Genomic DNA, 26,904 nt, shown 5'->3' with positions numbered 1-26,904 from the left:
TACCCAGACTGTCTGAGTTCATTTGCATCAGAGAAGCAATGCTGTTCCGGTCTGACAAACGTCCCCATGTTTCTTAAATCCATCCCACTTCCTCTCAGCCTTCAAATCAAATTTCATCCTTATACAAAGAATCAGGAATAATTTCAGGCAGCTGAAGATGTTAACTTCAGTCCTTCAATTAAAAAGTCCAAAGGAAAGCCAAACACCATGGCATACTATAACCCTAGCATATTTCCTTTCAGCACTTCCTCTTGTATACAGATGAGGATGCTTTCAGAATATTTTTTCATTATGAGTGGAAACCCAAGTTTTAAAGTACATGTTAAGTCTTCTTCCCTTCTCTATTTTCCTCAATAACAAATTTTATTAACAAATTATTTTTTTAAAAAAATCACAGGATAACTTTATTTATAAATGAATGCTATTTTCTCTGAACTTTAAAAACCCATGTTTTAAAGTGTACATTAGCCCTTCTTCCTGTCTCCATTCTCCTCAATAACAAATTTTATTAAAACGCCATTTAAAAAAAATCACAGGATAATTTTATTTATAAATGAATGCTATTTTCTCTAAACTTCAAATCATCAGTTACTCTTATAACAGAGAAGAATTTAAATAACACCACCGAAACGGAATGGAGACAAACAGTGCTACTACACGGCACCGTGCTGCAGGCCGGACGGATTGCCAATCAGTCTTGCAACACGGTCCACTTCCAGTGAAATGTTCAGGACAGCTAGGAAGCACTTTCCTTCATACTGACTTTATTGCAAAATGTCCTAGGTGTGGGCTCTTGATCGTTTTGGAGCTGATCAAAAGTGTGTGTTCTGTAGAGGCAGATGCCGAGGAACCACCGAGAGTACGATCTGCTCAGACGACAGCAGCCTTCAGATCCTTTGGTTTTACCACAAGCCTTTGGAAAGTGAGTTGATTAATGATTGTTCCCTCAGACTTTTATTTTACATAGGCGAACACAGTTCCTACACAGTCTGTGCCAACGTTCTTGACTTTTTCATGTCCATGGCTTTCTTTATCACACTGTACACCGAGGGCAATCTTATTTTATCCATATTTTTGCTGTAAACATTCAGAAATATGCCAAGGACAACTAGCAAGCCAGACCATATATACCTGAAAAGAGGAAATGAAACAGTGGATATTAACAAGGCAACACTTCACTGTTAATTAAGGCATACAATCGTTAGTCCATAGTAACTTTAATCATATAAAAACTTGCTATTAGAGGTCTAAAGTAATAGTATTAGAATTGTATGCTGAATGGAGAGGGGAGGGGTTCATGAAGCCTGGTCTAGTTTGCTTTCCACTGCTGTGCTAACGACCATAACCAAAAACAACTCAAGGAAGGACGGCTTTGTTTGGCTTACCCATCCCGAGTCCCTTTCCACAGAAGGAGGCCAAGGCAGGACCAAGGCAGGACCACAGAGGAACACTGCTTACCTGTTTGGTCTTTCTGGCCTGCGTAGTTAGCTTTCCTCATACACCCCAGGACCACCTGCCCAGGGATGGCACCGATCAGTGAGGTGGGTCCTCACATGTCAGTCATAAGTCAAGAAAATGCCCAGAGGCTTGTCTACAGGACAGTCTGATGGAGGTTTTCTCAGGTTAGGTTTCCTCTTAAAAGCAGACTCCAGACTGTGTCCCGATGACATAAAATACGAGCAGCAAAACCCTCGCCCCTAGTGAAGGCACTGGCAGTTGATGGAAGGAAGGGAGGACGTATCAATTTCCTTCAGGGATACAACCCCAGGTAGGTTACATATGCTACTGGGGATTGCCCGACATCCAATCATGTACTACCAGCACCAGGTAGACTCAGTAGTTAATCAAAAAGAGCACATTAAGTTGGGATAAAAACGTCAGGTGGGAAGGCCAAGAACAGTTGGAAGAGGAGGGGGTAGGGGGTGGATTTGATCAAATTCATTGTCTGTATGTTATAGAAGTCTTAAAAAATTATATTGATTACATACAGAGAAGAGTTATACAAAGTGAGAGTAATTTAAACTTTAGGGTTATTGGCATATTCAAAGTCTAATACTTACCAAAAGACTTACGACTCTATTTAAAATACCAGATTCCTATCTATCAAAGGCTACACTGTATAGCCAATATAGTACTCTGACTAGATGTCCCAGTTTAGTGGAACACAGATGATTAAAAATGAGACACAGTCTGAAGGCAGCAGAGGCTCACCATAATTTAATTACTAAAATATTAAATATATAAAAAGGTTATCTATAAACAATGCACAACTTATAACACATTGATGGGTATTTATTTTATAATTTTAATTAAGATTATATATTTGTAAACTAGGTTTAAAATTACAATTAGTGACCTATAAGAGTCACATGAATTATTTTCAAACATATAATAGGTAGTAAAAAGACTGCTGAACACTTTCATAAAAAGTCAAAACTAAATCATTAGGACACAACTTACAGACTATCTTCCTATTGTTTATTGCTCTGGAAAGAAGCTATAAACAAAAAATGTACACGCATGAATTTTAAACATAATTTACATATATACAAGTGGGAAAGAAAAACAATTTATTCAACACACACATACTACTCATTCTCACTGCCATGAGGAACACGCAGTCAGTCAGTCATCCTGTATCTGACACTCCACTCTCATCAGCACATTGACATACTCACTTCATTAACAGTCAGTCACACTGGACCATATACCTCACTCCCACTTGGTCACACTGGTGCACACACCCCACTACCAGTCAGTCACACTGATGTGTACCTTTTACCCACTCTGCATCTGTCATACACTTCCTTCTCATGCAGTCACTTGCTAACAAGACCACATTTCCACTGGGCTTTAGCTGGTCAATTTAAGTATATAAAATGATGTCCACAGATTCTTAAACTATCAAAAGGCACTTAGTAGATAGATTAGGATGAATAGAATTCTTTGTAGAGGAAAATAGGCTAACACATATTAACATAAATTAACATAAAGTAAAAGTTAGAAAATACTGCTGTTTAACACAAAATATGAAATCCAGTATCTAACTTTGAGACCCTTACATTACAAAGTACTTACTGAAATGTGAATGGCTTAGCAAAGAACAGAAAGGACAGGACGATGGTCATTGCTTTTCGTCCTGTTGTCACTGCAGGGAAAAGAGTTAGATGCATCTTACTGCCGCGGTAATATCTGGAAACCATTTGTCTACAAATATTTATAGCTCTGTATATGACAAGATACCAGAAACAATACAACCAACCAACCAAATTCATGCTGCCACAGAAGTAAAGGTTTGGAGAACTGGCGTTGATCCATCAAATGTCTGTGTACAACTGTAGTAAGTGTTCATCAGCTGCCTCAGCACAGGCTTTCCAGTATAAGAAATTACTGGGTAGAGCAAGGGTTATCTGAAGTGGGAACTTCCAGTTCTTTGGCAAGTTGGTTACATCAAATGGTATTTTCCTGGGGCACACAGGTGAAAGGATGTCTTGCTAAAGCAAACACTCCAAAGACTGTTTTCCTGAGGCAGACCAGGTGAAAGGATGTGTGGATACAGCAGACACAGGAAAGGACACTTGATGAAGGAGTAGGACTATGATCCCACAGTGGGGGACAAGCACTGAGCCTTGGTTTGGTTTCTCTGCTTCACTAACGACAAGCATGTATTGGTTCGCCTTACATAGCGTTGTTGAGCTCAGCTTGTGGTAATGCTGCCCCTGAGAGAAACTCGCCCAAGAACTGCTCGTAAGCTTCCTAAAGCAGCTTGCCGTTTCTGTGGTCTCACCTCAGGCAGGTGGGCAAGCCTAGTGCTTTCTTCAGGATTCTTCAGCTGCTTGGGGTCTGCCTACCTAGAGGACTGGTCTGCAGCTGCTGAATCTCAACTGGTGTTTGCTACAGGACTGAACTGCTGCCCAAGAAGACGGAGCTTGTCCCCAAAGAACTATGGCTGACCAGGTCCACTTCCCCCATAGCCTTAAACTTTCCCTTCTACTACCTCTGCTGGGCGGTGGGCTACAGAAGAGGTTGAACCCTTATTTAAATTAGGGTACAAAAAATTTATGCCTACAGTTATCCTTTTAAAATAGTGGAAGGTTCATTAGTACCCAGATATTCTGTCTGTTTCTGAGACAGGTCTTGCCATGTTTTGCTCATCCTGCTCTGACCTCCATCCCATTGAGATTCCAGGCATGCTCACTACAGTGACTTACAGGATTTAGGCATGGTGACCTCTGTGGATAGGACAGTAGTTGTGACAGTCTTGCTCTTTATACACTTGTATTAACTCTTCTTCCCACTCTGGGTATTACCCATCAACCTCTGCCGTAAGGCCTGAGACTGTCCAATTCAGTGCAAACAGAAGAGGAGCCACACAGCTCTCCATGCTAGCGTTCTACCCTCCCACTGCTTTTCTCAGTCCCAGACCTTGTCTCACAGATTCCTTCCTGCTCCTTGCACTTGACATTCAAGCGTGAGTGACTGAAGAACTTGTTCTGGGCACACATGTCAGAAGTCTTCCCTATACTTAGGTGTGGTCATGTGACTTAGGCTGTGGCCAGGAAAATATGGGTAGCTGTGTTGTTTTGAGGAGTGCAGCATCCTAGAAAGTTTCCACAGAGGGAGGACTGTATGTCTTGTAAATTCTCAGACTCCGTGCAGCCGCCTGGCAGGAAGCTGTGATGGTAGGGAGGGTAGTGAGGCCTAACCAAGGGAGCACGGTGAAGACAGCAGCATGGAGCCGGGGTGCTGCCTGAACCCCGACTCCAGCAGGCTGTCACGTGAGCTGCTTTACCTCTCCATACTCACGTTATCTGTGCATATGGTGCCAGCTGGTTAGGACTCACCCAAAATGGTGTCTAGCACACAGGAAGGGCTCTGTGTTAGCTATTCCTTCCTCTGCCTTTTATTAGACAGTAAAACCTTTCTGCCTCTATCATGGAAGCCGGTGTGCATCTACAGCTCTGGGAAACGATGCAGCAGTCACTGGTTCCTCCCACTCTGCTCCCCATCTCTCCAAATACATCAAAGGCAACCTTCAGTCCTCTACAGGGTGGACAATGACATCCTCATCACTGCTGAAGAAAGACACTGATCTCAGGGTGGGGTCAGGAAACATCCAAGGGAAAGGCTTGCAAATTGTAAAATGCACCTGCCATACTTTAAGTGCAAGGAAGACTGGAATTTCAGTGATCGATTAAAAGTATATAAAGGTAGTATTTTCCCTGAAGGGGTTTCATTCCATCATAGTTTTACAACAATTTCTTTCTAATGTATTTAATGTTTTTCATGAAAATATATATATATATGACATAAAAATGAAGCCTTCAGGGCCAGGGATGCAGCTTAGTGGCAGCATGCTGAGGGCTGAGGGGGTTTCCTCAGTACTGCAGGAAGGAAAAAAATGAAATCTTCAAAACAGGAAATTAAGACCAAAACCCATTTCCTTTAGAACTCCACACAAGGTACTGGAGTTTAAGCTGGAGACAAGACTATTTTTAAGGAAGAGATCATACTTGTCTGTTTACAAAACAACACTGGAAAGAATGTTAACGTTTACTTCAACATAAACACTGTAAACATTTACTTCATAGTCTAAGCAAGTCTCCTACCTGTTACAGCCAGAAGAGCACCAAAGATTTTAATGAGGGCCAGAACAAAGGAGATTCCAAAGTAACCAGTGAGGGAAAACAGGAAGGCATAGCCATAAGTCCGAACAGGGTTCTGCGAGGAGTAAAATGGCCGGTTAGAAAAGTACAAAGCAAACCCAGGGGTATCACACACAATCAAGCCACAGATTTTAATCAACCTCTTGAGCGGCAGTAAGTCATTGCACAAAGCAGTCAAGCAAACAAACAGTTTTATTTAATGGAAAATCGTGATGAGATGAAAACCCTTGATTGGTACACTGGAAACTTCTTAAAAATTAACCTACATGGTAGAGAATGAATAAAAAGTTAAATATCAATCATTTCTGAGGACTGTTGTATTAAACAGTTAGCAATTTATATCAACAATAGCCATATTTGAACTAGGCAAAAACAGGACAGAGAAAATTATTAAATGTAAGATGTTTATTTTTTAAGACGGGATGAGTGCTTACCTTTGAACAAAATGCCAGTGCAGGGCCCAGTCCACTGGTGCATGACAATCCCAACAGAATGTACACAAAACCGATTGAGTACGAATACAAAACCTGGGGAGGCAGAAGCAGGAAAATGACTATCACACTGAAAGGGGAGCTGTTATCATTGTTAAATTTGAAGCAGATTTTAATTTTATCATTCCAAAAGAATAAACATGACAAAATCCTCAAAGCCACTTACAAGACACGAAAGACACCCTGAACACAGGAGATTGGGAAAGACACGACAATCCTCACTGTCATTTCCTAGCCACTCCGGCTTCTTAGCCTCCTCTCCGAGGGTGTGTCAAACAGCTTCTAACCAACATGCCTGCCTCAGGTCAGCTATGCTACCCCACGTGTGGGCTGCTCCCCCGGATCCTTACAAATAAGACCTCTGACCTTCAAAGGAAGACACTGAAGCTTGAGATTGTAACTTTGCTCCAGAGGAGAGCTAGAAGTTCCTAGGACAGGAACCAAGGCTTCAGTTTAAAGCCTGCCGACCTCTTGGCTACCTTGCGTCTCCAGGTGACCTGCCTGGTCTTAATTCTGAGGCCCTCTTTATCCCAGCCATGAAGAGTAGTGACAATAATCACAAAAATACCTGCCAAAGGTCACGTCTTGTTATCTTACGATGGCCGTGCTGTGCCCAGACAGCAACAGGAAACACAGTGGCTTCCCTGCAGTGTGTTCCCTCTGAACCCAAAGCAAGTGTGCTCTTGCTGTCTGTCTGTCTTTCTCTCTCACACACACAGACACAGATGCTCACACACAGCTTTAGGAGTAAATAAATACATATCGAGTGTTGAAAGCCAGTAAACCTAACAACTACCGTTACACACACACACACACACACACACACACACACACACACACACACACACTTTCTCCCTCTAATATTATACAATTAAAAATAAAATAAAAATATTTTTAAAAGACACTTGAATAAAAGGAAAGACCTTGGTCTCACACTGAAAGAATTAAGTATACAAATATCATTCCCCTAAATTAACTTAGAATTTAATGTCCAATCATAATCCCAGTGGAATTTCTGGTTTATGGGAGGCTTATAGTAAAAAAGGGACAAAGGTCCTTACAATGGGGAACAAATGAAACTGCTTATATTTCTGTGGGCAAAGGCAGCAACCAACTATAGAGAATTCAGTTCCTACCTTTGCATGAGGATGTGAGATTTTTTTAAAAGGCATCTAACACAAGTGGGAAGGGCAGTGTGTTTAATAAACAGAACTAGGTTTTAGCAGGATTTATTTAATAAAAATTTGAAATTATAGAACTAGCAGGTAACATGGGTGAAAATTTTAAAATCTTGAGTTGGAAAAGGCTTTGACAAATTGCCAGAAAGCATCAGTAAGAATTACAAACCTCCACACTGAGCGTAACACAAAGAGGATACAAACAGAAAAACAATGTCACAGAGGTTTTTGTATACAGATAAAAGGTTACAGAAATTAATGAGGAAAATATGGACCAGTTATACTATGAACTCTTAGCAGTGACAGGCTTTCTTCTGACCTTCCACAGTATTCGTAGCATTATGCTCACGACAGCGATAAAGTAAGTTAAAGGGCACATTAAGTCTCTGGCACTGTAGCTATCAGAGAATCAGCTGTGCTGGGTGCTCACCATCTCGGAGTTGGAAGCATTGTGCAGTTTCATAGCTTTCTCCTGAACGTTCCCAATGACAGCATCTGCACACAGTGCCAGGGAGATAAGCATCACACCTTCAAGGAATAAGAGAACGATCCTCTTTAAACATACTGACTGAAAACAAGGTTGACCAGAAATTTAACTGGGCTAAAAAAATCAAAAGCAGACTGTCCCTCCCATTTGGCTGGAATGGTGACTACTGTGATCTGTAGCTTGTTTTGATAGTAGATGATATTAACATAAAAAGGATGGACACCAACAAACTGATTACTGCCAGCATCAGGACCACACTTCAGCATCATGTCAGTTCTCCTTAGCAAGGATGGTGTGACTGAAGAACAAGTGTAGATCCACTGGGACTGGGAGCCGCATAAAAGATTTGAAGGGGAAAAAACAAACCCCAAATATTTAGAGGAAAAAAATCACACACACACACAAACTGTCTTTCTAAAATATTCAATTTTAAAGGAACACATGGGCGGTTGCCAAGGTCATTTCTGTGGCATGGCTCCTGCCTGGAACTCTACGCACTGGCCTCTATAAATCATACTCATATCCACTGTCTCCATGCTCTCCAGGTAGCATCTGGTGAGAAGTACAGTTACAACTTAGGATCTGCCCTCCATTCCACAGCTGTCTCAGTTGCATCTAATGCAACAGTGACTTCTTCAGTCTGCCAGCCAGACTGCCTCAGTAACTGTTCAGGTCTGCAAGCCTCCCTTTCATGTCCACAAGTAATGTGAACAACACTAAGTTATCACACTGCAAACAGAATCAAATCCTAGGAAGCTGCATGCATGAGAACAGGCCTGGTTGTCCCTGAGCTTCACATACAAAGGAAAAGGAGGCATGGTTCTTTCTGTGGGTTTCATGGGGCTCACAGGCTTAACGTATAAGGCAGTGCTTCTCAACCTTCCTAAAGCTGCTACCCTTTAATACAGTTCCTCTTGTTTTAGTGATCCCCAACCATAAAATTATTTTCATTGCTACTTCATAAGTGTAATTTTGCTACTGGTATGAATCATAATCTAAATGTCTAACATGCAAGATATCTTCTATGTGACTCCTGTAAGGGATCATTTAACTTCCAGAGGATCATGACCCACAAGTTGTGAACTGCTGCTCTAAAAAACGGAAGGGACCAATGCTCACCAGTTTCCTTCATGGAGTATGTCTGGGTTCTAATTCTTCCAAATGTGCCCATGAACTCAGGAAGGAGAAGCTCTTGGTGCCCGAGGTGCACCTTCCTTGGCTGTCCTGACCACCCCTCTGCTGTCCTCCCACTGCTGCATGTGTGTGTTCTCAGCCTTCCTTCCTGAGGTGATGCCACATTATGTCCAGATAAGAGCAACTAACCCTTGGTGCCCTTTACCTAAGAGTGGGCCTGATTTGTTCCGGAGAGTTCTGATCTTTCTTGATATGATCTTTTCTTTCAAACAAAGATCACCCTTCTTAGTTATTAAACTGCACAGCAACTGGGGTATTGAAAGGGAGCGAGTACACAGAATAAGGTTTGTCTTAATCTTTTAATGCTTTTCTGACTCTGTTTACTTGGAACAACATGTCCAGCCACAATCTGCCACAACCAGATGTTATCATTCTATAGCCATACGTTGCTTTCAACACTTCATTGTTTCCAGAGAGTTGTCTTACATCGAGCCACATGCAACCTTATGCACACACACACACTGTTGAGTCAGGGGCATGAGTGGGTCACCCAGAAGTAAGGAATATTGTACACAGTCCAAAACAGAAAGGTTGATTACACTGTTTTCTTAAAGGCTAAATTTAAACAGGATTAGGATACAGTTTATAAACAGAATGAGTATAAAGTTATGAATCACCTCAAAGCACACTGTTAGCCTGGTCATAGGTGAGGTGAAAGTGTGACTTGTAAAGGCAAGCATCGAACAGCATGAAAAATGGTTCTCACACCTCTGACACCTCCTCTCTTCCCACCAGCTCTGGAGGAGGTCATGTTCTCGCTATTCTACAGAAGGAGAGTAAAGGGCCTGAAGTCGTCCACTTTTGGTTAGAATTCACCACTGCAGTTCATGCCTTCTCTAAGTTTATTCTTCAACTAGAAGAGCCAATGGTGTCTGTTTTCAAAGCAATGTCTTGATGTGAAAGTCCGTGATGTAAAAATAGAAATTTCCTGAAAAGTCTTGATTCTCATGGCAACAGGTGTGACTGTGAGAATTCTCTGAATTGAGCAGGGAGGGAGGCTCTGATGGAAGCTGAGACACCGAGCTTCCTCCAGACTGTGGCTGTTAGAGGGCTGCCCCCCTGTTAGAGGCCCAATGGCTGTGTTTACACAGGTAGCTCAGGCAGATCACTAAGGCTCGGAAGACTGACTGATAAATGGTCTGATATTTAAGAGCAATTGAAGATCTAATGTAACCAATATTTTTATTAGAGAAATAATTAGTTTATACATTGTGCTTGCTGGTATTACAATAGTGTTCTTAGTAAAACTCTTTTAGTAAGTTTAGGAAAATACTGTATATACAATAAATGTCCCACATACCCACAAACAATTTATCTGAATGATTATTAAAATAAAAACAGGATTCTAATGTTTATTTTTACCCCTGGACATATTGTGATACTTATTTGGCTTTTGAAAAATATAAATTTAATTGACAAAAGTTAACATAGCACATATCGGAGAAAACTGTAAATCACACACAAACAGTTCTATTGATATCGTTATTGTGACTTCCTCACACGTCTGTGCGCAGGTCCAGGTCAGCACACACACGCCAACCCTCATGTCTCTGACAGCTATTGATGTAACCCGGAGCCTCCTGTCATGCCCCTCAGCGTTACAATGCTAGAGCTGGGATACTTTTACTACAATTGGGAAGGTCTGAAAGTCTTGTTAAGTGGGAGACTCATCATTTAAAATCTTCAAGAAATTTTACAAACTCTTATTCAAAATAAAATGCAACTAAGGAATAAAAGTCCATTCCTCACCTGTCAGATTAAAGTTTGGTGCAATTGTGCTGTCAGCAAGGGTAAACCAGATCAGGCCAAGGCTCATGCACACTGCAGCGGACACGTCTGCAAGGTTGTACCTCTTTCCTAGGTAAGACAAGAGGAAGGTGGCCTCATTATGCAAATATTTGCCTGGCCTACCACCAGACCACAGTGCCTCACCAGGCAGAATATGATGTGCTGTTCATGCCTAATGCCCAGAACATAAAGAACACACAGATCAAGGCATACAACAATCCTAGGAGGTTTAAGATCACACCAGGCACCACGTGTTCTTGTAAGAAAGAAATGGGATCCTATCTTATTATTATGACAGGAAAACACAAGTCAAAAGCACACACATACACCGACTACTTAATTCAGGGTATGTGGCCTGAGTCCACTTGGGGAGGACTTTGTTGTGATATCATCAAGACACTCACACAGACTGACATGGATGTGATGTCACTGGCAAATTTATCTCAGAGGAGCATTTTCATATTCCCAGTCTACTGGTGACAAAGCTTCCTGACATAGTGCATGATTGCCATGTGTGAAAACTGAGAAAGGAAAAGGTATATTCCTCAATCTTAACTATTTATAGAAATGAGTATGTCTTTTATTTATTAAAAGGCTACAGATTTTCTTGCAATTTGTAAGTTTAAGTCTACTGAGGGAAGAGAGTAATGGGTTTAGCTATTTTAAACATCGTTTCTGCTTATCAATATCATGTGAAGACCATTAGACAGGGGAAAGTTCACTCATTTTCTATTGCCTCTATTTTGGAAATGACATGTATTCTAACTTTTGGTAAAGATTCTAAAATGTGTGTGCCTACTCACAAGTTTTAGTAGAGACTGAGGTATTTTCTCCCTATGAACAAACCACTATCTGAAATGTCCAGGGAGGTGGCTGGCACACCTGGTGACCTGTAAAAGGTCAACTCTGGGAAGGCATCTTGATGCATATACCAAGAGCAGGCTGCTTAAGCCCTTTAGTGATGGCAACAACCTCAAGACAGGAATCAGGCAACAACTTGATCCAACGCTTGCTGCTCTAACTGCCTCCTCCTTCTAATCAGCTCACCCCAGATGATCATCAGAGAGCTGGTGCAGTCAGGGAAGAAGTGGGTCTGCTCAGATGGGCTTCACTATGTGAATACAGCATTGTGGGGATGCATTAAATTCCAAGATAAAAGAAAACAAAATAGTGGCTATTCTCTCTCACATCCAAATTATGAACCTCAAATGCAATATTTAGAGAAATACCAGTGTTTTTATGACACCTTTTTTTAACAGATGCTGTACTATAACAATTTCTAGAGTGCTCAAGAACACTGCTGTGGACATTTAACTGTTTTTCCTAATGCCAGATGCCACAACATAGTTGTGTGCTTCAAACAGTATAAAACATATCATTACTGTACCTTGAATAAAAACTCCTCCTAGCATAACAGGAATCAGTTTGCAGCACTTGAAGATGACTTGGGTTGGGTAATTCAGGTAGCCCAAGGAAGTGTTTGATAAGCCCATAGTACCCACAGTTAGAAAAGCTATTATCATGTAGGTTTTTCCTGGTATTCTGGAAGAGACAATTTTTAAAACTTTCATTGTGGGACCCAGTTCACAGTACTTTAAAGATGATGGCTTACAATGTGCTTCACTGATTTCCTACATGTGCTTCACTGTATGGAAGCATACATTTAAAAAGTCATTCGTTTCAAGGTGTAACACGGCTTATTTGTACACGATATTGATAAAAATCACAATATACTTTTACTGAATCATCAATGAGGAATCTCAACCATGTGTTAGAACAGTAAGATACTGAGATTCTAACTCATGTATAAATGCTGATCAAAGAATTTGTTTACAGTAGCTCTAGGTGTAGATAAAAACTATCTTGATTTAATTCATACAAAAAGAGATGATTTAAAAATATATAGGCCTCCCAACAGTTACGGCCCCAGTCACTAATGTTGTAAACTAACTTTTAAATTGCTGCTGTTAGCTAACTTTTCCATCCAGCATTAGGAAAAATGTGACCACCAGAAAAGTGAAAGAACTTCTCAAGAGCTAGTGCCTGGGCTTGACAACTCCATGCACAATGTTGCTACAGTATCTTAAAAATCACTATCCCTTTTTCCACATTACAATAGTCAGCTTCAGGTAAAGTTTCTGATGCTGTTTTTGTAACCTCTAACTTTTTTAACATTGGCTCTACTGGGGTTTCCTGAAGAAGAGTCTGAATTTGCTATCTTGAGAATTTTAAGCCATTAGTATGGTCATATGCTCACTCTGAATACTTATTAATAGTTTAAAATAATAATCTGGCATACTGGTGTGATGGACATAAAAAAGAATTATTCGTGTAATTTGATTATGCTGCGATGTAACCTACATTCAGGCATTTACACTGGCATTTAAATCAGATACAAAATCATACTTCCTCCATTTTTTTTTTTTTTTTTTTTTTTTTTTTTGGAGACAGGTTCTCTAGCCCAGGTTGCCCTCAAATTCCTTATGTAACAGGAAAACCTTAAGCTTCTTCTGATGGACTTTCTATGTTCTGGGATTATAGGCATATGCCCCGAAGCCTGGCACATGTGGTGCTGGGGAAGCCAGAGCTTTAAGCATGTCAGGCAAAGACTCTACCAACTGATCTATACCCAAACTCTATACATCTTTTATATGGGTAGACATATACTAAAATATTTTATCAGAAAATCAATTGAAACATATTATTTACCCTTTCAACTTTGACATTTTTCCTACTTAAGCATTAATGCAGGAGTAAACATTTAAAATCCAGTGCAAAGAACTGGTTCACTCATAGAGTAACCTTTAATTACTACAATTGTATTTCCTCAGCGTCCCTGAACTATGGTCAATTACAGTCCTTATCAGCAAAGGAGGAAACATCACTCTCACAGCTAAGTACAAAAACCAGAACAAAACCATAAATTTCCTCAAAGATAAACTGTGAACAATGGTGGCCAGAAAGCAAAAAAAAATTCCAGTCAGTTAATGTATGAGGAAAGGTTACAAAAGCAGAATACAGGTAGAAAGGGTTATCCTAGGCTCAGGGGCTCAGGCAGAAGTTCTAACCCCTAGATGAACTTTCTACCTTATAAAGATGCCAGCCTTCCTCCAGGTCCTGGCTCCTCATGGGTGATGAGGAAGGGCAATGGCTAAGAAGTTGTTATTTGGTGAGCAATAGCAGCACCGTGTTTCAAACATGGGAGCTGTGATGTTACTTCCCAAACACTCAAGCCCAGAGCTCAGACTTCCCAGGCCTTGACAGAGCTGATAAGACACAGTGACTAAACTCACAATCTTAACTTTTAAATCCTGTTCTCGTGCTAATACAGCATTACCTTACAGACTCGGAGAGAGAAAACAACTAAGCAGAGTATAGGTCAAAGGCTAAAGAGAGTAACATGCAAGGAGATTCAGAAGTGAAGTGCATTACAGACAAGGAACCCTGTGGCTGAATGAGACTTGTAAAGCATCTCTAAATATGTCAAGACAAACAGCTTCAGATCACAACACTATTGTCTTTAAGTCTAGAAATTCAGTCCTCAAAATCTTCCTATGTTTAAGTCAAATGCAAGTTATTTTATTTCAAATATTCTATGGTCACATGGCTAGGAAGATGAGGTAAATCTAGCCTTGCCATAGCTCATCTGGCTGGCCTTATAGGGAAGTGCTTCTCACCAGGCAGGCAGAGACAGGGAGACACCTCCTTCTCAAACCCAGCAGACAGAAGCTGTCGAACTTTCCGAGAGATAATGGATCCTTAGCCCCTCCCTCACTAGTAGTTCTGGGAATCACATTTACTTCCTTTCTAGTCTGAGTTTCGTTTGGAGTTTTAGAGCATGAAAGCAAGATATGGTGACATAACTATATCTGCTCTAACAACTTACCAGCAATGCAATTTGGGAAATAAAATCTATAAAGAAATTTGCTAGACTCTTCTAGTAGGAATTTTGTATAAATGGACTTGAATATTTAAAATTAATTAGTTACCTATGTATATTGAAACAATCACATGTAGAAAACTAAAAAGCCGTGATGTTTTTAAGGCACCAAACATTCATTGAGAAGATGGGATGTCGGTATTATATGTATTATCTGTTTACTGTCCACAGATACATGAATACATGCATCCTAGGCTCGATGAAGGATGCACACCTTCACTTACAGAGTGCACGCCCACATTCCTCACCACCTCTGTTATGGTCACAGTGTTACTGTGTTTTGTTTTATATGCCATTAAAGATAAACCAAAGTATTTTTTCAAATCTATATGGTTACTAATTTAAAAGATTTTGAAATAAGAGCTCTGTATTTAACAAAAAGAACTGCTTCTTCGGTATTTAGGAGTACAGATCTCCAGACCAAGACAAGAATGTGGGAAATGGACTTGGAGGGGGGCAGGGAAGCTCACAGGGCTGGGAGGAAGATGAGGGAAGGAGGGGCTAGAGCATGTGCACGCGCACACACACACACACACACACACACACACACACACACACACACACACCCCTGCTAAAGAACAAACAGATCAACTGAAAGAAATCTTGGACTTCAGGGAAGGCAGTTCAGCCGCCAGCTCCTCCTGACCTGATGAAGGATGCAGGATGAAGAGCTTTGATTTCAGGACGGAGGGTCCGCCAATAAGGATGAAGCCAAGCCACACAGTTCTGGCCATTGTTGGTGGGGGCTGGGGTGGCACAGGAGCGTCATCCAAAAGGGAAGTCAGTCCTGTGAAGACACAGGCAGCTCTACCCTTGAGACAGGCCAGAAAAAGCCTCTGATCCAGTGGTAGGTTTTGATGAGACTGGTGTTTCAGGCAGACAGGTCAGTATTGGGAGATGAATCTCATCCGGAGGGCAGGGGCTTGGCGCTGCCGTAAGGAAACCCACTATTCTAAACCTGTCTATGTGGGATGGCCTTACAACAGAGAGAGACAAGACACATAGAACTAAAGGAATATTCAAACCAAGAGATAGATGTGTTAAACAGCCACAAAGAAACACACACACACACACATACACACACACCAACACACGAGAGAGAGAGGGGTGGGGGGACATTTGTGTGAATGCACAGAATGACTTCAAAAGACCCGAACTCAATTATTGAACTCAATGGCATTACTGCATTACTCAAATAGCAAAATGTCAGATGAGACTTCAGAGTGTATTAGTCAGAGTGGCAAATAAAATTGAAGAGTTTGCAAACAAGCTGCAGGATAAAGTTGGAGCAAAATCAGCAACATTAAAAAAAGTTGAAAAAAGTGTGTGTATATGTAAGAGAGAGAGAGAGAGAGAGAGAGAGAGACAGAGACAGAGACAGAGACAGAGACACAGAGAGACTCAGTAAAATGGATAAAAAGTTTTTGGTAAGGGGGAAAATCAACAAGGAAAATGAGATTTTGAAAGAAGAAACTTGGAAACAAAAAACACTGGAAATCATTGCCAAGAAACCTGACCATGAGGAAGAAAGAGTTTCAGGGCTGGAGAGCTCAAAAGACAAACACTACTTTCCAATATTCATAAAGAAGACAATAAAGGGGTTTGACCTTACGCCCAAGAACTCTGCAATCCAACCTAAGAACTGTGGGTAGAAACTTAGGTAAGAATGGCAGGCACCAGCCCATAAAACCATAGCAGAAAATTTCACAGACCTAGAGAATGAAATGGCCAGCAAAACACAAAAGGTCATTCAGAACGCCACATAGATATGAGCAGATAAGAATGTCTCCCTGACACACAACAGCCAGGACAACAGAAATACAAAGAAACAGGATTAGAAGCCGTAAGAGGAAACGATCAGCTTACCTACAGAGATACAACTACCAGAGTAACACCAGGCCTCTCTCTCATCAGTGACTTCGAGTCAGGGAAGCATGGAGTGACAGTTCAAGCGTGCTGACCCATTGCTATGTTCAGCAGCATTCTTGGGAAACTGATAAAGGAATACAAATATTTGAAGATAAGCACAAATCAAGGCAGTTCATGACCACCAATGCAGCATTCCAGAAGACAGCTAAAGGAATATTATATACACAGGAAGATGTGTATATAATATAATACACATCTCCATAACACTCTCCATCATGAGAGACTAAGGGAGTATGACTTTCACAGAGGAGCAGACAACAAAGGAGATCTCAGAAGGAATCCATCATGCCCGATGCAGTAAACAGCAAACCCCTGACAGGAGGGAGAAAGAACAACCATCTAAGCAACAGAATTGCAGTGATTATAAAATCTCTAAGAATAGCTGACCTCAAATGGAGAAGACTACACCTCAATAATGAAGAGACAAAGAAACTAATGTTTCCAAGGAGCGTCTCTCTGGAGGATACCCACAGACTGAGAGTCAAAAGATGGAAGTCAGACTACCAAGCAAATGGAAACCACATACAAGGTGGTATAGCATTTTGATAGCTGATAACTTGAAATCAAATTAGGACAAACAAAAAGAAGGCCAGCACGTTGTAGTAAGGGGATCAACTGAACAGCAGTTATAACGACTGTGAATAAATATGCAGCAAACACTGTGACTCAGGACTACATACAGACATGAACAGGCGTTAAAAGTCACGTAGGTGTGAGTAGAACACAGTAGGAGATCCTACTGCCAGTTCTCATCTTTACACAGGTCATTCCAATTAAAACCTACAAGGAAACTTTAAACTATACCACTGTTCAAATGGATATAGCAGATATATTAGCTCAACATACATAAATTTATGTAATCTACCATATAAATAATCTTAAGAACAGAAATCAAAAGATTATTTCAATAGATGTAGAAAACAGAAAAGATCATGAACAAGATTCAGTACTCCTTTCTGATTAAAACTCTTTAAGACGATAGGAACAAAAGACATCTACAAAATCAAGGCTCTCTATGACAAACCTATGGTCAATGTTATACTCAAAGTGCTCAAAATCTTAGCTAGAGGCCAGCAACATGGCTCAGCGGATACAATCACCTGCTGAAAAGGCTGGCAGTCTGGGCTTGTTCCCCAGTGTAGACTCCTGAAAGTTGTCCTCAGACAGACTACTCTCACATGTTGTGACACTCAAGCTTTCTCTTCCTTCCTTCTGCACTGTTTGACACACACACAGTGCAATTTGAAAATTTAAAAGTACATACATTCTTTAGCTAGAACATAAAATGAAAAAGGACACACAAAAGAAAGAAGTCAAACCATCCTTATTTGTATACAACATGACCCTATAGTTAAAGAAGTTAAAGACTTCACCAGAAGATTCTTCATATGAATTTTATAAACCAAAACCAACCCTGCTAAGGAAGAAATGAAGAAAATTCCACTTAACAACTGTTTAGAAAAAACAAACTGACAAAAACAACAAAAAGAAACAGCTAACCGAGAAATAAATTTAACCAAGGAGTTCCTGAAAGACTGTTCCAATGATACTTGCAGATGATAAAGAAAGAAACTGAAGAAGACACTGGATTGGCAGAATTAATGAAAATAACTATTACTAAAACCGATCTACAGATTCAACACAATCCCATCATAATTCAAAAGCATGTTTTACACGATTAGATGAGATAGTCCTAAAAGTCTTTCTTCAGTGTAACAGACCTTGAAGCACTCCTAACAGAAAATACAATGCAGGGTGTATCACAGTAAATTGTACTATAAGGCCGTATTGATAAAAAGGATGACAGTGGACCCCGAAACAGATTTAGAACAACAGAATAGAAGAGATAGAAACACACAACTACACCAACTCATTTTTGACAAAGGTGTCAAAACAAATAATGGGAAAAAGGCAACCCCTTTGAACAATCAGTGCTGGGAAACTGGATACTCATGTAAAAGAATGACTAGATCCAAATCCCTCACCCTGGATAAAAATAAATTAAAAATAGATCATAGACCTTAATATAAGACATGGTGTTTATATTAATATAAGAACTGTTAGGAGAAAGCACTTCAAGATACAAGTGTGGGCAGTGACATTAGTCCTGCAGGACAGACTCTGAAGAGCAGATAAACCTTATCACACAAAACTAAGGACAACAGCCACCAGAGTAAAGATAGCCTGTGAGGTGGGGGGAGGGGGAGGAGAGAGGGGGAGGGAAGAGGGGGGGAGGGAGAGAGAGAGAGAACATCTGTGTTAACTATACGCCAGACAAGAGATTAATCTTGAGAATTATATTATCCTTTCCTTCCCTTCAATTAAGCACCATAAAACTTAAGCACCATAAAACAAATCAAACGGTCAAGAAAGGGGCTAAGAAACTGAACACACAGTCCTCGAGAAGAAAAGTAAATGGCCAGGAAATATTTGAAAACATGGTGAATGTCCTCAGCCATGAAGGAAATGCAGGTTCAACCTGCTCTGAGAGTCGACCTCAACGCAGCCAGAATGGTCACCATAGAGAAAGCACATGGCAGGAAGTGCGGGAGAGGGTGAGGGAAAGAGAAATGTTTACACACTGCTGGTGGGAATACGAGTGGTGCCACCACTATGGAAATCAGTAAGGGTTTCCTAAAAAGATGAAGAATAATATCACAGCACATGACCCAGCTCTGCCACTCCTAGTCTACTGAAAGGATGATGTGCGGCAGAAGTCCTTGACATCCATGACATCTGCACATCCATGACATCCTGGCTAATCTCAATAGCCAGGTAAGAGAACTAGCCTAGACATCTGACAACCTGTGAAAGATGAAGAAAACAAGGTGTGTCTACGTAATGGATGGTGCTTTATTAGCCATGAAGGGAAATGGAATCAAGACACCTGCAAGAAAATAGATGGAGCTAGTATCCATTCTCTTGTCCCTCATGTAGGGTACCTGAGGTGATGTACGGGGAGGCACTTGAAAGTAGACATGGGACAATGAGGATGAGGGAGAGATCTTAGGTGGGGAAGAGGAGGAACATGACAGGGTAAACACCTGTGACATAAAAGCAGGAGAGGGAGGGAGGGAGGGTCAAGAGCAGAGCAGGTAAGCTAAGGGATGCAGTGGGGGATGGGATGAACTAGAACAACATGATGACATGTGTCCATGAGAAAGCCAGAAGGAAACCCTGACTATTAACTAATTAAAAATACAAAGATCTCAATTACTAGACACTTCATCCCAATGTAGCAGGACATAGCCCACAGAACAGTAATTCACACTTCAATAACTACTAGGAAACTCTGGGATGCTGGTACATTGAATCTTGTGCTAAGTATATACTTTTTTTGGTCTAGTTATGAAACTTTGTACCTGAGCACTGTGTCTGGGGGAGTGTGCTCAATCATGAACTGACCTGAGCTCTATTGTGACACTGCACTTAAAGCAGGGAATCTACCTTTCACCAGTGCACAAAAGAAATCGATTTGTTATTTTAAGTAGCAGTTTATAGTGATGAGGACCCATGATCAGGTGTTAGCAGAAAACACAGCTCATGCACACTCAGCAAGCTGACTTTTCTTTTCCACATTCAACTGCTGAGAGCAATGTTAACTCCCCAGAAAGCCAAAGATCACATACCTTCTCCTTTTGTCCTGAGTGAGCTGGAGTTCTATTAGGCCAAATACAGAGTAAAATGCAAACTGTACTAAAGTAAGGTACCAGCCGTAAGGCTTAAAGCCTTCCATTGAAAATATCAACTCCTGTTGAAGACAATTGAGTTTGTTAGGTTCGAGGCAGAGAGGACTTCCAGTCAATGTTCTAAGCACATTTTAAAAGAAACTAAGTCATACTCCCAACTCCATTCCACCTCCATTCCCACCAAATCACAAGGCTTCATAAGATCACACAGGCATACAAATCAACAGAGAACTAACTAAAATGTAACATTTTCTTATGCCTCTCCATTAAAAATTTTTTAATCTTTTTAAAATAAAATAAATAAAAATAAAACAAAATTAAAGTTTCCCCAAACAAAACAGGTGGCCAATTTAAGAACCTACACGCAAAGTGCATGTCACTAAGACCGAGGCATCTACAAGCTGCTTCTCTATAGGAAAATGGTTCAAACTTCAGCGTTTTCAAAATTCTGTGTCAGAGTCTATAAAAATCTTCCTTGTACAGTAGGTGTTTAATTTCCCTACACAACATGTAAGCACTTCCTTCTTTTCTTCCTTCCCTTTGCTTTTTTGAGACAAGGTCTCATGTACACAAGCTAACCTCAAACTCAGTACCTAACCTAGAGTGACCCTGAACTTCTGATCTTCCTGCCTCTATGTGCGCAGCACTAAGATTCTAAGTGTGCACTGCCATCCTGTTTATGAAGTGTGGAGAAATGAGCCCAGGCCTTAGTGCATACGAGGCAAATGCTCTATGAAAAGAGCTAAATTCCCAGCTCTTAAATACAGGTATTTTATTACGAAAAAACATGTATGTTAGTTACTAATTGGCCATGTTAGCAAATCAGTAAGCGGACATTAACCAATGCCTAACTCATTGCCTTTTTAAAAATCAGTGTGTGTGGGGGGGGGGGGAGGGGGAGCGCCCAGCAGAGACACAGAGGCAGAGAGAGAGGTGGCCCAGTGCACTTTCTAGCATCTATGCAGCTCACAACCTCTTTCCATTCCAATTCCAGAGCATGCAAGGGCCCCTCTAGCTTCCTTGGGCAACAGACATGAACTCAGACACATAAAAAGTAAATGAATACATTTTAAAGATGAACACATGACCACAATTATTCCTTAAATATTTACAAGTTTACTTTCATAGTTTTAATTTCGTAAGATTTCTTTCCAACTTAAGATATTTAATTTGCAGATTCTGATCTTTATTCTTAGCAGCCCCTTTAGGAGGCCATTATTCTATAAACATCTCAAGCTAGAGTCACCCTGTAGCCCATATAAAAATATTATGGTGAAAATAAGTACTCAAAACCAACATGGACAGTAAGTGACAAATCACTAACAGTCTTATTGATAAATGACTATTTTTTACCTGTAAGTATCCATAAATTAGGTAAAACACAAAAACTCCAGCCACACATATGAGAAACTGTGTGAGCTTCTTAAACCTGCTGAGGTTCACGCCCAGCACCACGACGTCCTCAACCGACTTGATGTGTGGCGACATTGTCTGGGTTTTGGAGGGCACAGTGATGGAGACATACTTCCTGGAGTTGTTGAACTTGAGGTCCATGGTTTCTGCTTTGCCGCATTCAAGGCCTGCAACCTTGTCTCTGCTCTTCTCCACTGCTGGGCCCCGTCTTGCTGGCTGGGCCTAGAGCAGGGAATAGCAGTTATGGTAAACTACTTTGTCTATGGAGTATCAGATTCATGTAATAATCCCAAGTACACTTTAAAATGTATGGACTTAACATTCACTTACTGGATATCGGTGTTACCACCCACACAGGCAAATACAAGAACCCATCCCCTATACTCATGCAGCATTGGACAGCATCATATTCATCTCCATAGCAACCCAAACTAGGACTACACATGGTAGTATGTGTTTATCATCTAGTGTATATCTAACTCTAATAAGATGTAACATAGTCTCAGATTATGTAAAAGAATAAAGGGTGATGTCTAAGGGCTGACATACAGTCTATTTGCTACTCAAGTTTTACACATAAATGTGAAACCGAGGTGTGAGATTTAGCTAGAACACTCGGTAGGCTTAAAGAAAAATGTGCATAGTCCAGGCTGGCGATGAAGCGACAGTCCTCCTGCTGTAGCGTCTTGAGCACTATGATTAGAAGCATGAGCCATCATGACTAAGAAGACCATCTTACCATGGAGGAAACCATTCTACTTTAACGTCTTTGGAAAAGGCAGAAAATATATCATCTTTTGTTGGCCAAAATATGTGAAGGCACCACCTATGACTGTCAGTTTCCCTATGCATTCACATAAATGGAAAATAGAGAATTCCATGTAAACACTAAAGAAGTGCAGAATCATGGAACACGCACAGGAAGGAAGGGCCGTCTTCCTAAACAGTCTCGCTGCTGGCATTTCAGGGAGTGCAAATGTGAGGGCAGGAGGGAACAATTTTGGCAGGAGCTTCACTTAGAAAATAAACTATCATGTGACTGCTTCTAGTTAGCGGAGCTGCTGACATGAAGGAGACCTCATTAGTCAGACCAATGGGGGGCAAGAGTCGGTGTACAATCAAACTAGTACTACATAAGCACCAAAACATATGCATGCCGTATGCTTAAGTACCTTCTTTATTCTGCCTTCCCTTGCTGTGCCTCAATCATTTGTAGCTCTGTAGGATTTTCTTATGCCATAATGTAGGACATCCATGAAACAGAACTGTCACGATAAGCCATGTTTTAAATTGCCTGCCTCCCACTGCCCTGTGTTTCAGTGCTGAGGGGAAAATGTTCTGGCCTGCTTTCTATGTGCATAGAGCACAGGGCACAATTTAAACAAGCATACATTCTGAGCTTCTCTTCCCTCATTTCTTTCAGTAAAGGGCCTAACTCGCTCATCTATTCCTGAGTCCAGATGATTCCCAAATGCCCTCCTGTTCATGGTGTCCCTTCGGCTTGGTGTCTTCGTTCTTTGGATCAGATTTAAGTTCAGGGTTGACACTCCCTCTCTGCTGTGACACCCTTTCATTAATCCCTCTGGTTAGAAGAAGACAGAGGCAAGAGCAAACCTTACTAGTCTTTGCACCTTGGTATCTAACACACATTTTTTTATCCATACCAGAGAACAAATAAACGGATACACCTATGACAGCCATTCTCAAACTCTAGCTCACAGCACCCCTCACTTGGACACAGTGTTTGAAAGGACTAGTCTTGATTAGCAAGACTGAGAATCCACATAAGACCAGGGAGGAGAATGGAGATAATGATGCTACAGGTAGGGAAACATGAATATACAGAGTAAGTCTCATAAAATCCCTTTACTACTTTTACTGACTTGGAATATTTCTCCAGAAGCCAACTCTTTCCCGACATTGCTCTCTTCTGAAATGTTTATAGTTGAATAAAATGCAAAGTACATAGCATCAACCTAACTACAGCTAACAGTACAGGAAGGACCCCATGATTGGGAACTGAGGCCTGAGCTATGGAGCCACCTGAGGAGTCTTGGGCAAAGTAACCTCTCCGAGAGTCCAGTTCTGTATCTATACTGGGCAAAGTAAAATGTAGTGATTAAAGAGCTTCCGCGGAATCTAGGAGATAAATGTAAAAGTGTGCAGCACACAGTGTGACAGCCCAGGGATGTTAGGTTTTATCATTCAACTTTTCAGAAACACTGTTGAAGTGGTCTGGCACGATTAAGTTGACTCACCCTCCTGACACGAAGTAGGGAACAGGGATCTGGATTTCCCACCTAGCCTGCCCCACAAATGTCTCTTCTATCACCCACCACTACAAAAGAAGTAAGACATCAAACTGACAGATTCTCTTGTGCTCTAACAAACAAGTGATCAATGTGATTCCACCCCATTCTCCTCCACCACATCGACACTCCTACACATTTCCTGGCAGTCTTAGGAGCTGCAGCTCTAGGCTGCATGCCCACGGAATGCCTTCAGCATTACCCTTTTAAAACGTGTTCAACGCCACACTCATCTCTCCTGAATCCCCTACCAAGCCCTTGTGATGACCAAGGGAATAAATTCACTGTCACGGCTAACATGATGTCTCAGTACAACAAAACCTGCCCTTTAAGTCTGGCATTTAGTGTGCAGCTTTACGCTACATTACAGTGAACACTGGTCAGAAAGCATGATTGAGGAAGGCCTCTGCTACTCTCAAACTCTGATCCCCGATGCTTGCAATCTCACTCCTGTTTCTATTATTAATAATTGGTATTGTTATCTAAAGAATCAGAGCCATACTGGAGGGATGGCTCTGGGGTTAAGAAAGGTTATTGCTCTTGCAGAGGACCCAAATTTGGTTTCCAGCATCTGTATTAGGAAGTTTGCAATTATCTATAACTCTAGCTTCAGCTTCCCATAAGATCCCTCTCATGCACATATCCACAAATGCATTCGTGTACATGTACACATACACACACACACACACACACACACACACACACACACTCTACAAATAAATGTTAAAACAAACAAACAAACAGGGACAAAGTCCTTACAGTACAGGGGAAAAGCCTAAATTACAAAGAGAATTTAACACCAGCCTAGGCTACAGAGATATTGTCTCAAACAACCCAAACAAACAAAAGCTCAAGAACAGAATTAAAAGTTTTCATATCAAATAGTCAATATCTTGCTTTAGAAATTCACAATAACCTCTGAAACTAAAAGAGAAAGAAACCATGCAAGTGGATCGCTGCCTCAGGTCATTCCTGAAACTCAACACTGAGCACATTGAAGGTAGACATAAACAGCTAAAACGGAATTAAAAGAATTACTTGGAGTAAGCACATACTGTACACACAGACACACGGACAAACGGACACACACACACACACACACACACACACACAAACTCAAACAATCGGAAACTGGTGATGTTGCCTTACAATGACACACTGAAATAAAAGCTTATTTCTTTATACAAGTCTGTGTGTATATGTCCCAGATGGCAAGTGGCGGTCAGAAGACAACTTCTGGGAACTGGTTCTCTGTCATTTCACGTTGTTGGTTCTAAGGACCAGACTTGGCCTCCAGTGCTCCTACCTGTTGCGCCATCTCCCTGGCCTCGCCTTAGCTCTTACCCTTGTCTTTTTCTAATGTGAAAGAGAAAAGCCTTCTATTACAAAGTTGAAAAGCAAAGAAAACGTATCATGTGCACAGCCTGGAAAAGTCCCAGCTTCCCCGGCTCCCACAAGGGGGTTCCAGGTGCGAAGTGAGATCACAGAGCAGAAAAACAATTCTGTGATTTCTTCTGTACCTTATCACACAAAGGGTGAGGGACTGGTGATTTCTGAAACTCCTTTCCCCTCAAGGGCTAACATTAGGATTTAAAGTAGACTTTAAGCAGAAGTGATGTTATCTAAAAACATTTTTCAAATGTTGTCAGTGTCTTTTCCCTCCAAGATTCAAACTATTTCAAATCACTTGTAAGAGAAACATTTAGCTAAAATTCGGGATTCTGACAATCTAGTGTAGAAGTGGCAGATGTTATTCTTTAAAATACAACAGGACAAAACAAACAACTCTTGATAGCAAACTAATAAAAATCTTTCAGTGGTTTTCCGGAAGAAGAGAAAAGGAAGGAGGAAAGAAGAAAGACAGACAGAAAGATGGACAAACAAGAAAGGAAGGGAGGAAGGGAGGGGAAGAGAATTCAGCTGCAAAGCCAGAGAGAGAGAGAGAGAGAGAGAGAGAGAGAGAGAGAGAGAGAGCACAGAGAGACTCTGAGTTCAGCTGCAAAGCCCAAAGTAATATACTGGGATTTCAGCGACATAAACTTAACAGCTCTGCAAGAACAGTCAATTCACCGCAAGGCAAATAAACACTGGATAACGGAGAGACCGGACACAGACCCGGAAGTGGCTCTGAACTGCAAACACAGTCAAGGGAATCCGAGAGACCGAGTCTCTGAGCACGGAGAGCAGGCTACAGGAGTGCGGGCTGGGGTTCTCAGGCCAGGAGGGGAGGATGCTCTTCCTGGAAGCGCGCGCCCCTGCTACCCCTGACAACTCCGACGGCGGCGTCCGACACCTTCTCTATAGACACCGTGTGGGCACCCACCCGAGTGCTGCCTAACGACGCCTGACCGCGCGGCAAGGCCCCCTCCCAGCTCAGCCGCTGTCACCTCCTCCGCATCCACCTGTCTCCGGTCCTGCTCTCTCGACCGCCACCTCGGCCGCCACCTTCCCGGAAGGTCTCCACAGGCCGGACACCTCGCGCCACTTCCGCCTATGCGTCTTTTTGCGCGTGCGCCAGCGTGCGGCCCCGCCCCCTTGGCCGGCCCTCTGCTGTTTCTACCTCTTGCGCATGCTCCTCCGTATTCTGAGGTTGGGTCCTGTCCATCTGGTAGAGTCTGCGTCCCAGTTGACTTAAGGAGATCGTTAGCCGAGGCGTGGGAAGGAGACCAAGTTTAGAATGTTCGAACCGGATCTAAGCAGCCTGAGCTACCCTTTCCCCAGCCTCGGTCTTTTGATTCAAAAGAATGATGTTGCTTCTTGATTCCTTTTCCTGTTCCAGTTCTCCAGGACGCATTCCTGCCCTTCTGGCTAAGGTGGACT

General features: G+C 41.5%; 1 protein-coding gene across 50 annotated transcripts; it reads right to left on the bottom strand.

Annotated features, from left to right (window-relative positions):
• Positions 1 to 377: 377 nt before the first annotated feature.
• Positions 378 to 26,904, bottom strand: Slc35b3 (solute carrier family 35 member B3). 50 transcript variants are annotated; one of them, XR_015640769.1, is made up of 12 exons: positions 26,645 to 26,904; positions 21,716 to 21,997; positions 20,303 to 20,424; positions 12,192 to 12,346; positions 10,766 to 10,873; positions 7,766 to 7,863; positions 6,101 to 6,193; positions 5,610 to 5,721; positions 4,845 to 5,075; positions 3,079 to 3,148; positions 1,459 to 1,513; positions 378 to 1,131 (listed from the first exon to the last, which is right to left on the bottom strand). XR_015640769.1 is itself a non-coding variant. In XM_087590513.1 (11 exons), exons 1-10 carry the CDS (start codon positions 26,687 to 26,689, stop codon positions 1,495 to 1,497), a joined length of 1,104 nt encoding a protein of 367 aa, XP_087446639.1. In that variant the 5' UTR covers positions 26,690 to 26,904; the 3' UTR covers positions 378 to 1,131; positions 1,459 to 1,494.

Source organism: Rattus norvegicus, chromosome 17 (genome assembly GCF_021556685.1).
Source record: "Rattus norvegicus strain SHRSP/BbbUtx chromosome 17, alternate assembly SHRSP_T2T, whole genome shotgun sequence".
Lineage (NCBI taxonomy): Eukaryota > Metazoa > Chordata > Mammalia > Rodentia > Muridae > Rattus > Rattus norvegicus.
This window is presented reverse-complemented; position numbering and strand designations above follow the sequence as displayed.

Coding starts and splice junctions, on each gene's coding strand:
- Slc35b3 (XM_087590508.1), bottom strand. CDS start 26,689: ATGGACAGGACCCAACCTCAGAATACGGAGGAGCATGCGCAAGAG. Junction 21,998..26,644: donor CGGAGGAGCATGCGCAAGAG/GTAGAAACAGCA, acceptor TCCCTGCTCTAG/GCCCAGCCAGCAAGACGGGG. Junction 5,722..6,100: donor CACTGGCATTTTGTTCAAAG/GTAAGCACTCAT, acceptor TACTCCTCGCAG/AACCCTGTTCGGACTTATGG.